This window comes from Octopus bimaculoides, chromosome 2, assembly GCF_001194135.2.
Source record: "Octopus bimaculoides isolate UCB-OBI-ISO-001 chromosome 2, ASM119413v2, whole genome shotgun sequence".
Classification (NCBI taxonomy): Eukaryota; Metazoa; Mollusca; class Cephalopoda; order Octopoda; family Octopodidae; genus Octopus; species Octopus bimaculoides.
The window spans coordinates 191,585,414-191,597,767 of record NC_068982.1 but is presented as its reverse complement, the minus strand read 5'-3'; the positions used below and the strand labels follow the sequence as shown (position 1 = coordinate 191,597,767).

Genomic DNA, 12,354 nt, shown 5'->3' with positions numbered 1-12,354 from the left:
GGATTCATTAATTTGTTTTTCTTATCTTTGTTTCTTGTTTACAAGAATATGGAACAATGGTCTGCAATTCTATAGGATTTTCAGCAGCCGCAACAGATTTTATTTTCAAAACTACACAATCACTGCTGCTGCTGCTGCTGCTGCTGCTGCTACTACTACTACTACTACTACTACTACTACTACTAGTATATAGTTATAGTAGTGGTGGTAGTGGTGGTGCAGCAGTTGTGGCTGATTATGCTAACCACTATTGCTGTTCTGTGAAAATTGGACAAAAAAAAAAAAAACTCACCCCAGTATCAATCAATAATCACTGGTAAATACTGGGTCAATATTGATTGAGTGAAACAACAGTTTTATGTAAATAAAAAAAACCAATTGGAAACTAATAGGGGGGGAGGGGAGAGTGTGTGTAAACAGTATGGCTGTATGGTTAAAAAGTTTACTTTGCAACTATTGTGTGGCACATTGGGCAAGAGTCTTCTATTACAACCCTGGAATAACCAATGCCTTATTCGTGGATTTGGTAGAAAGAAACTGAAAGAAGACTACTGAGTGTGTGTGTGTGTGTGTGTGCACGTAGGGCCATGCAAGGAATATCATTATGAGAGCACATTGAAAACAACATTGACAACAACATTGAAAACAACATTGACAGACAACAGGTGGACCCGTGCAGGTGGCAAGTGGTATCCAAGGGATCAGAAAAGGGCCACTTGGCAAGGTGTTCTAGTTAAGTGATTTGGGTCAAGATGGATAAGAATGCCGCAATCAAGACAGAATTAGAAAAGCATTGTGATCAGTGGTGTATAACAGTATCTGATGGTCTGCTTGATACTGTGAGATATATATATATATAGTGAATGTGTGTGGCATTCACATGCATTCACCCAGATGGGGAGGCATGTTACGCTATTGAGCAAAACACTTCATCTTTTCCCCCATTGCTCTACAAGGGAAATAGTAGCAGAAGCGTTGAAGCGTCAGCAGAAATGCTTTACGGTATATCTTCCAGCTCTCTACATTCTGAGTTCAAATCCCACCTGCCTGGAGAAGGCAATGGGAAACCTCTCCAGCCTTCATTCCAAGTCTGGTCACAACAGCTGAAGTTCCTGTAATCTACTTAACGATGGCAAGGGTGAGTATGGGCCCTCTCAGGTCATATAGAGAGTGGTGGAGAAGGTTCACATGCATAGGACCTGCCCAAGGGCAGACCACTATGAGATATATAGCATTCACTGTTAGAAGAAAGGGTACTCAATACCATAATAGAGATGAATAATATCTTTTATTTTGGTGAAGTCTGTTTCTTGTTACTCAGGAGTTTCACTAATAAGTGCCCAGGGTCATCAAGCAAGACTGGAGATTTTTGTTGGAGGTTTTATTTATTCATTTATATATATATATATATATAACGTTTGTAAAAAATATAAATCCAAAAGAAGAAGCACACTCTAAGATGTAGATCAGTCTATATTAAAAATGGGGGAGGCTGGTTTATGGGATTACCTAAGGTTTCTCATCCATAAAGGGTTTAGTTTTATGGTGTATCATCAAATCTCAAAACCTGTTGGCCCAAGACTCTTCAAAATAGTGTTTTGGGGATCTGACGATACGTCATAAAGCTAAACCCTTTATGGACGGGAAACCTAAGGTAATCCCATAAACTGACTTTCCCCATTTTTAATATATTTATAATTCTATTGTAGGGTGTAAAGACAAGGAGGAGAAAAGACAAGGAGGGGAAAACAGGAGCAAAGGAACAAAGAGAACAAAGGAGAGATAATCAGAAACAGAACGGGGTTTCACCCATCCCCCCTCTCAGCAGTATAAACATATGCATCAATTTTACTGGATGATTTCTCTCAAATAAGAGAGCACTAGCTTAGACCACACAGATACAATAAACTGTTCAATATGAATATGGTTACGTCAGCTGATGATATCGGATTTCAGATATTGAACAACAATGAAACAGCTGCATATACCAACAATTTAAAGCCAGCCCCATGAATTTGTAATTTCAGAGACAGGTCACAATGTCTGCTTGAAAATAAATGCCTCTCTAAAGAACTCATTTACAAAGCTGAAGTATACAATAGCAAGGATACAACCAAAATGTATATCAGTCTCATAGACACTGAATTTAAGGTCTGCATAGGGAACTCTACATGACTCTCAAAGTACAACTGGTATCTGAAAGACAGTGGTACCAACAACTCTACTGACATGTAGAGTACCATAGCACAAGCAAAGGCCTACAATATATGTAGCTCCAGATGCAGCTTTTGTGCAACTCGAACATCCTAACTACAACCAACATCCTAAGCTCAAGAGAGGAAATACTATCCCCCTGCCTGTATGAGTGAGAGTCCAGTCTATAATCGGTCAACTACACTTCTACCTCAAATGTATTCCTGCTTCAAACAAGATGATGACAGCTGAGGGTTCAGATTTCAAGTGGAGGGAGTACCCCGCCCCATGAACCCATTTATCACATCATTGGTTTCCCCAATAACAGAAGAAGAAAACTATGAAGAAGACTGTGGAAGAATGAATGGCAATGATTACCTTGGCAATGACATAATTTGGAGGAGGAGGAGGTGGAGATTATTGGCCAGAGAAAGATGAAAGGTCAAGTTGATCTTTGAATCAATATTGATAAATAAGAAAACAATATTAAACATGAAGGAATGAAGGAAGGGGAAACAGAAGAAGGTATCTAGTTTGATCTAGCTGACATTCCATTCTTGACCATCCTCCCCTAGTCTTCAGACATAATATAACAAGTCCTCAGTTATACAACATACCTTTCCATTCTGATTCAAAGGTGGTAGCGTGAGAATTGCAGGAGATATAGCTACTATTTCTAGCACGTCAAGTGACTATATAAAAATCCTATCTATTTGCATGTGTTTGCTACTGTTGTAGCAGCTGTGTCCAGATGGTGTCCAGAACCACTCTGTACAGGATAGATCTTTAATGGTTTGATGTAGGGTCAGGTGACATGACCACATTTTCAATAGGTCCTCACAGGATCACTGGGATTATTGGAGGAAGGATCTATGTCGAAGACATTCACTGACCCTCTGAGGTTGGTCACAGCTTTATGACCATCCAAAGTTGACATTAACTTTATGGCCAACAGGAAAATAATCTGCAGTGAGAGAATTCCAGGGTAAGGGGTGTCTGAGGAAGAAGGATTAGTCATAGCGACTAATGTGGGACCAGGGGGTATGAGTAATGGTGGTATGAACCAATCAGGTTTAATGAATAGAGGCCATTGTAGTAGCAGTAGAGAAGGAAGAGGAAGGAGACATTATTTCTGTATAGAAGAGTTTGGAGTGCAGAGTTAAACAGTGAAATGTCTTTTATTTCAGTATAATTTTAAATTGTTTGTGTAACAGCAGGATTTCACTGTGGCAGTCCTCAATTGGGACAGGACCCCATTCTGGTAGTACTCCGTTCTGACAGTACTCCATTGTGGAAGTGCTTCAAAGGGAAGTCCTCTATTCTGACAGTACTCTATTGTGGAAGTACTTCAATGTGGAAGTCTGCCATTCTGGCAGTACTCCATAGTGAAGTACTCCAACGTGGAAGTACTCCAACGTGGAAGTACTCCAATGTGGAAGTACTCCAACGTGGAAGTACTCCAATGTGGAAGTACTCCAACGTGGAAGTACTCCATTGCATCTTTCTCCAGAGTTTTGCAGAATTTTCAGAGTTGTTACAGGTTGAAATATTTTGTGGTTCTAAAGAAGAAAGCTACTGTTCATGATACAGTCTTTTATTGTTCTGTCCTCAAAGCCAGGGAGTTCAGGTCATTCTACCATTTGTCCCAAAGTGAAAACCCCAAATTAAAGCAGAAGTAAAAAAAAAAAAAAAAAAAGAGATGCCCTAATTCCTAGCTTCCAGATAACATTTCATTTTCTAGTGTGTCTTGTCGTACACAGATTTACCCATCAAATGTTCTTTCTAGATATTTAATCCCTTGCCCCCCACCAACAAAATACACAACAAACACTTCATTCTTCTCAGTTAGCAGCTCTTCATACTTGTCAGAGAAACATCAAAGAGATTACAAGACATATCATGAGACACTTCATTGCAGACAAGAACAGTTCCAATTACACAGTTTGTTTTATGAACACATCAGCAGATTGGTTAGTTTCTCTATTCAAACTGTCTAAGTTTACCTTGTACCCAGATAAACTTTCACCTTAGCATATCAGCTTTCCTTTGAGGAGTTTGAATATACTGTAATGAAGTCAATTAATTAATTATAAGAAATTATATTTAGTTTCTTGGTGGAATACATTTATCTTAATATGTAGTGATTGTATAATTAGATAATTAGAAGAATGATAACATAATTAGATTTGCACTTTCTTTTAAAACACATTAAAAGTAATTAGCAAGTGAAGCCGTGTTATCAGTTTTGGTTGAAGATAATTAAAATATTTTCTTGACGAGAGGTAAACATCTTCCACAAGTTCTTTTCAAGCAAAGACAGTTGGTAGAGTATTTTGACAGAGTGGACTTCACACGGTTCCTGGTTTAAGGCCACCCTTGGGTGTGCTTTAACAGAGGCCACACAGGCGCAAGTATATGGAGCAGGTCTCTACTCAAAACGGGGATAATTCAGTACACTCCTGCCCATATGATGCAGCCTCCTCTTCTCTTTCCTTCAACCAATCAATGGAGGTCTTATACAAACATATCATAGCTAATGCCTTTGCCCCCAACCTCTCTCCCTCAGCCAGATTCTATAGATACATTAAAGTTGAATGAATTGACCCCAGTACTGGTTTGTTTTTAAACCTGGTACTTATTCTGTTGGTCTCTGTTGCTGAACTGGCAAGTTATGGGAACATAAACACACCAACACCATCAAGCAATGATTGAAGACAAACTCAGACACAAAGACACACACACACACACACACGACAGTCTTCTTCAGTTTCCATCTACCAAATCCACAAGACTTTGGTTGGTCTAAGGGTATAATAGGAGACACACACCCAAGATGATGTTACACGGTGGGACTGAACAAAGAACCATGTGGTTAGGAAGCAAACATCTTAACCACACAGCTACACCTGCATCTATATATATATATATATATATATATATATATTTGATTAATAAATTCAAAAAAGGATAAAAATCTTTTACAAGAATTTTATCAGGAAGCCAGTGTGTAAAAAAATTTGTAAGGGAAATTTCTATTCTCAAGAATATAATTATTTGGCATTATTCTGTAGTAATGCCCTTAATATATATATATATATATATATATAAATCATCATTCTGCAGCTATGCTACAGACAATTTCGTCACCATTTGTAATTGGACTGCAACCAGTGAGGTTTGTTGACATTCCCTGTCAACTGACCAATCACCCTGTAGCTCTGCACTTTTTAATCCCTTTGGAATCAAAATTCCCTAACTTGGGAAACAGGTAATGGTAGAGGTGCAGGCATAATTAAGGTGTAAAACTCTTACTAAAAAATGGGAAATTCAAGCAAAATGTGATTGTTCAGCTCTTCTCGGGGAAACAATTCATGTAACTCATGTCAGGCATCGAAAGGAGAGGAGACGATGATGATGATGATGCTGATGATGACGCTGATGATGATGATGATGATGATGACGCTGATGATGATGCCTGCTGTTGTTTGTGACATTACATTTTAAACAAGCAACAAATAAACAATAGTGTTGAGAAAATATTGGTCATACATGACTGAGCACAACCTAATACAACAATAATTACATCAAGAAGAAGAAGAGGAAGAAGAAGAGGAAGAAGAAGAGGAAGAAGAAGAAGAACAGTAACAGGTTTTTTTTAATGAGGAAAGCTTTGATGACAACAACTACTGTTATTACAGACCTGAAAACAACAACTATGATGGTGATGATGATGATGGTGATGACAACAATGGCAATGACAAAGATGATGATGATGATAATGGTGATGGCTGTGTGATAAGAAGCTTGCTTCCCCAACCCCATGGTTCCAGGTTCAGTCCTACCATGTGGCACCTTGGGCAAGTGTTTTCTGCTACAGTTCCAGGCTGACCAAAGCCTTGAGAGGATTTGGTAGACAGAAACTGTCCTACTTGACAACTGGTGCTGGTATGTTTGCGTCCCTGTCACTTAGCAGTTTGGCAAAAGATCGATAGAATAAGTACCAGGATTTAAAAAAAAAAAAAAAAAGTCCTGGGGTTGTACTCTAATGACTGAAACAAGTAAAAGATAACGTTGATCCTAAAATCTTACAGGGTCTTTATCGGTCAAAGAAAGGGTCCACAGCAGATTGCTGGAGTGAAATTGCAGGTAGATCTTATGAAATTACAGGTAGATCTTATGAAAGAAAACATCCTGATGTAACCGGATTATGATAACATGATAGTTTTAATACAGGTGAGACTGCACACAGATCAAAGATAAGCCATTGACAGGTAAGAAACAACTGATTAATGCTCAACAAATCCAAGAGTTTGGAAGAGATTAACGATTAAAACGTATTTTGTTAGTCAACAAATTTCAGATTAATTACACAACTGATAACTAAATTGATTCTAATGATTCTTAATGCACTCTTACGACCAGGGATGTGGTGGTGATGTGATGGCAGTAGCAGTGGTAATGGTGGTGGTAGCAGAGTCAACAAATGAAATATAAATTAGAATTAAAATACAAATAACAAAATAAATAACTATATGCAAATGGAATTTGAAAACAAACAAGATTGTATGTGTGTGTGTGTGTGTGCATGTATCTATATAGCCTCCTGGCTTGCCAGTCCTCAGTCAAACTGTCCAATCCATGCCAGCATGGAAAATGGATGTTAAACGACGAGTATGACAATGATGATGAGATATATATATATATATATATGTATGTATAAACACAGGGTGCGATGGGTAAATTTATATTTTCAATTTCATGCACGTGCATTCTGCAGCCATGCTGGAGCACCACCTTAAGTCAAATAAATCAAGTGTCAGTACTAACTCCATCAGCACATTTGAAGAAATGCTAAATTGCTGGGACATAAACAAACCAACACTGGTTGGCAACCAGTGGTGGGGCCAAACAGAAACACATACATGCTTTATATATGATGAGTTTCCACAGAGTTTCTGTCAACCAAACTCACTCACAAGGTGATTTATAATTCATAGCAAGAGCCATATTTAATATCAAGTGCAGCACATACCCTTACTTCCCCCATCAGAAACCAACCAGCCACTTGTTCTGTTTCTCATCCCTTCATCCATCTCACATTATTCTGCTAACCTCCCTTTTCTGTGTGCTTTGTCCCTGCACCAATATGAATGTGTTCTTGTCGTTATTTATGTCACTAACTCCCCGTTTAGTAAATAACTCGGTCAGTGTAACGGTCAGTTGGGCTTGTGAAATATGCTGTGCACAATGTGACAAATTAATCAGGTGAAATAAAAAAGGCCATTGCTGGATCATGCTTGGTGTACCGTACAAGCCTGTCCAATTACTCTGCCCCACCTGAACCGGAAACTTTAAATAACTCTTCTGTAACTCCTGTATTCAGTAAATGATATCCATTTTTTTCTCTCTCACTTAATTGAGTACTTTTTTGCTGATCCTGCCAACAAGCAAACAGTACATTATATACGTGTGTCTGTGTGTGTGTGTGCGCTGGCTGCCTGGTCGATGCCAGTGGTGGCTGACTGGTCGATGCCAGTGGTGGTTGACTGGTCTCGTGCCAATGGCACGGAGAAAACACCATTCAAACGTGGTCGATGCCAGAACCACCTGACTGGCCCTCGTGACAGTGGCATGTAAAAAGCATCCACTACACTCTCAGAGTGATTGGCATTAGGAAGGGCATCCAGCTGTAGAAACTTTGCCAGATCAGACTGGACCCTGGTGCAGTCATCCGGCTCACCAGTCCTCAGTCAAACCGTCCAACCCATGCCAGCATGGACAACAGAGTTACATGATGATGATGATGATGATATGTATATATACATAATAAAGTAGGACAACAGAGAGACACTATTTGTAGGAGAGAAAGAAAAGTTAAAAGCAATTAAGAACAAGACAAGAGAAGGTGAAAAGTATTTTAGAAACCTCAAAAATTGCTTAACCCTTTTGTGACCAACCCGGCTGAAACTGGCTCTGGCTCTGAGTACAAATGTCTTGTTTTCATAAGTTTTGAATTAAAATCTTCCACCAAACCTTCGTCACAATTTATGTTCCTAGCACTAGCTGAATGACAACTAAGTTATTTTACTAAATTCTTTGTTATATTTAAAGTAATTGAAAGAAACACAGAGCATCTCAACACAAATATGATAACAAAAGGGTTAAAATATATAATAGAGAAACAATTCTTAACCCTTTCGATACCAACCTAGCTGAAACTGCCTCTGTTTTCATAAGTTTTGAATTAAAATCTTCCACCAAACCTTAGTCACAATTTATCTTCCTAACACTGGCTAAATGACAACTAAGTTATTTTACTAAATTCTTTGTTCTATTTGAAATTAATTGAAAGAAACACAGAGCATCTCAACAGAAATACAGTAATGAAAGGGTTAAAGAAAAATTTTTTAAAAGCTTAATAAACTTCAAAAAACCCTCAAAGAAAATCTTTCTAGAACACTTCACAAAATCTCAAAAATTCTTAAGGAACCTCAAAATATTCATGAAAGGTGATGATGATAACAACAACAACAATAATAATGATGATGATGATGATGATGATGATGATGATGATGAATTGAAATTTTGACACAAGGTCAGCAATTTTAAGCGTGGAGATAATTCAAAGACATCAATGCCAGAGCTCAACTGGTACTTTGTAGTGCAGAACAATAAGAAGAAGAAGAAGAAGAATCTTCACTGATTTAGGTACAAGGCCAGTAATCTGGAGGAGGGGGGGGGCATTAGTCAATTTCATCGAACCCAGTATTTTACCGGTATTTTATTTTATCAACAGTGAAAGGATGAAAAAAGCAAAGTTGACTTCACTCGGATTTGAACTTGGAACCATAACGAGTTGGAAGCAAGACTGCAAAGTATGTTGTGTGAAATTAGGAGAGGGTGGGGTGGGGGGAGTAAAGTCAATTACATCAACCCCAGGATTTGACAGCTAACAACAACAACAACAACACTAACAAAGGCCACAAAAACAATCCAAAGATTGAGAATTATTTTGTTGATTTCTCACTTTTGAGAAGCTCAGTAATGGCATAGGCATCGGTGAAAGATGGTGAAACACCTACCTGGCATCTTGCAGAACTTCGGTAAACATTTACAGAATTCTTCACAATATTCTTTACTCCAAGAGAGAAGATCTTCTTGCCTCGGCTACCTGCTACCAATATCAAATGCTTATATAGAATTTCGTCATGTGTGGGGGGTTGTGGGGATGGTGGGGATGGAGCAGGTAACACTTTTGATACGACAGCAGGTAACACGAGTCAATGAAGGAGTCTTTGTGTGGTTGCAAGAAATAGCAGTTAAATCTTCCTCAAATTACACCTCACTGGATTAGAAAAACACAGTGAATAAAGTGGTCCTGGACTCCTTGCATACAGACAGGATGGGTCATGGTTAGAATGCTTTTGATCATAGGTCTGTTCCCTGTAGGACCACCTGGGGCTAAACAACCCCCGTGTAGGTCTGATAGTAATGACAGAGAAATGGATTGAAGCTGTGAGTTGTGTGAAATAGAGAACTGAGTCAACAAACTGTTGTTGGCTGCTGCTGCTGTTGTTGTTGTTGTTGTTGTTTGTGGTTTCAAACATCTTGAATAAATAAACAAACAAACAAACAAACATATTGGTCGCACAGGAACAGATTCAGCAAAACCTGATACAGCGACAACAACAACACTTACATCAGAAAGAGAAGAAATGACAGTAACAGCTTTTTTTTTTTCTTTTTAACAAGAACAGTTTTGGTGACAACAGCTACCACCACCACCACCGCTACTACTACTACTACAGATTGGAAACAACAATGAGTGTTCGTTAGAGGAAGCCTTTATAAGGTGACTCAACCAGATAGAAATAGCAGCCAAACATTCCTCGAAATCACATTTTAGTCATTCTTTTAAAACAGTACATTGGATAATGTAGTCCTAGGTACACTTACGTCCGATAGTTGTGGGTGCTACATGTAATCCAGTATATGGTTGGTGGCGAGAGAAGGCATTGGTGACTAAACTGAGATGCCACCCTACTATCCCCACCACCAACTTAGCAGTGTGAAGGGAGAGGGGAGGGAAATGCTAGAAACAGAAAAGCATTACCTGTCAAAAGAGGTAGATGACCCCAGCAAAGGGTAGGTAAGGAAGTGGGAGGGTGCTGGGTACCATTATGACAATTCCCAAGGGGGCCAGCTGGCAGAATGGTTAGCACGCCGGGCGAAATGCTTAGTGGTATTGCGTCAGTCTTTACATTCTGAGTTCAAATTCCGCCAAGGTCGATTTTGCCTTTCATCCTTTCGAGGTCAATAAATTAAGTACCAGTTGCATACTGGGGTCAATCTAATTGACTGGCCCCTACCCCAAAAATTTCGGGCCTTGTACCTAGAGTAGAAAAGAATTTCCAAGAGAGTTCCTCATAGCAAGATGTGGGTATAGACCTTCACAGTAACCCCACAGAAGACCTTAACTATAACAACAGCCAGTTAAACCGCTTTCACTACCCTATTTCTCTTGAAATCCACTGCTTTTGTTTCAATTAATTTTGAAAACAATAAAGAATTTATTAAAATAATTTTGTCGTTATTAAACTGGAATTTGGGTGCAGATCCCTAATCTGGGATGCAACATGCTGTGACACGTTCTCTGGTTGCAAACCCAGGTATTGCAGCCCATAATGCAGAGTAGAGAAAGATAAATAGAGGTCTGATTGGCTGCTGTATCAGTTTGTGGCAGCCACTGTCGAGATGTCTGGTGTTCTTGGACCCCGCACTGTTGATTTCCTTTGCAAAATTGGGATAATTGCAGCCAGTCGAAAAAATAAGCCATGCGAAGTGAGATGACTGCTGCACTGAGTGTCACTGGCCATTCTCCATGGCAACACCTTTGCAATCATGCCTGTGAGGCTTGACTAAACATGCCGTTTGTTCTGGGATGTACAAACTTCTACTCCCCCCCCCCACCTTTTCTTCGTTTCCTTGGTGAAGCAGTTCTGAGTTTCTTTGTCGCAGTGATTTGATCTTTTACACTTTGTTCTTTCTTTTCTTCTGTGAAAATATGTCTTTCAGTAAAAGAGCATAAATCAGGATGGAATTTGGAAGGGTAAGCTTTAAATTTAGATCCCTTTAGATCCCAAGTGAAATTCTATGAGAGAAACAGGACCAGCTTCAGGTGGGTTGGGGTCAAAAGGGTCAATGAGTTCCACTGCTGGTTACATGTGTTATTAGAAATGTTCTGGTATGAAAACACATGGCCTGGTGGTTAGGGTGTTGACTTAACAATCATAAGAGAAGAGTTTCAATTCCTAGGCCAGGCACAGGCATGGCTGGCTGGTAAGAAGCTTGCTTTCAAACCACATGGTTCCAGGTTCAGTTCCACTGCATAGCAGCCTCAGGTGAACCAAAGCTTTGAGTGGATTTGGTAGACAGAAACTGTAAGAAGCCTGTTCAATATGTGTGTCCTTGTGCCTGTGTTTGTCCCCCCTCCCATCACTTGACAACTAGTGTTGATATGTTTATATCCCCATAACTTAGTGGTTTGGTAAAAGAGACTAACAGAATAACTACCAGGTGTAAAAAAAAGTACAGGGGTTGATCCATTAAACTAGAAATAATTGAAGGCAGTGCTCCAGCATGGCACGTCAAAAAGTAAAGAGGTAAATTGTTGCATCTTTGAGCAAAGCCTTAGTGTCTTGTTGTTTCGAGTGGTGGCTGAGCAGAGGTGCAGCTCTCACTCTCCCTCCAGCTGTCACTTGATAAATGTGCCACTGGGTCAAAGATGGCATAGGTGACAGGCTGTCTCCGTCTACACCTGGTGACCAGAAAGCAACTTAAAATAATTAGCAAAAACATTCAACATGTACCAGGCCATAACTCACTTCCATTTGAAATGGGTGGATGTGTGTAGGAGAGAGAGAGAGAGTGTGTGTGTGTGTGTGTGTGTGAGAGAGACAGTGTGTGAGAGAGATGTGTGTGTGTGTGTGTGAAAGAGATAGACAGTGTGTGTGTATGTGTTTGTGTGAGATAGACAGTGTGTGTGTGTGAGAGAGAGAGAGACAGAGTGTGTGTGTGAGAGAGAGAGAGAGACAGAGATTGTGTGTGTGTGTGTGTGTGTGAGAGAGAGAGATAGACAGTGTGTGTGCGTGTGAGAGAGAG

General features: G+C 39.5%; 1 protein-coding gene across 8 annotated transcripts in view; it reads right to left on the bottom strand.

The window, feature by feature from the left end:
- Nucleotides 1-12,354, bottom strand: part of LOC106879914 (anoctamin-8) — a 111,185-nt gene that overhangs the window by 62,882 nt on the left and 35,949 nt on the right. Inside the window, exon 1 of one of the 8 annotated variants that reach the window (XM_052965816.1) lies at nt 9,276-9,750. The exons of 6 other annotated variants lie outside the window; for them this stretch is intronic. In XM_052965816.1, coding sequence (XP_052821776.1) covers nt 9,276-9,304 — 29 coding nt within the window. In that variant the 5' untranslated portion in view covers nt 9,305-9,750. Of the gene's footprint in view, nt 1-9,275; nt 9,751-12,354 lie in introns of those variants that run through there. One more of the 8 variants, XM_052965819.1, reaches the window with a different exon arrangement.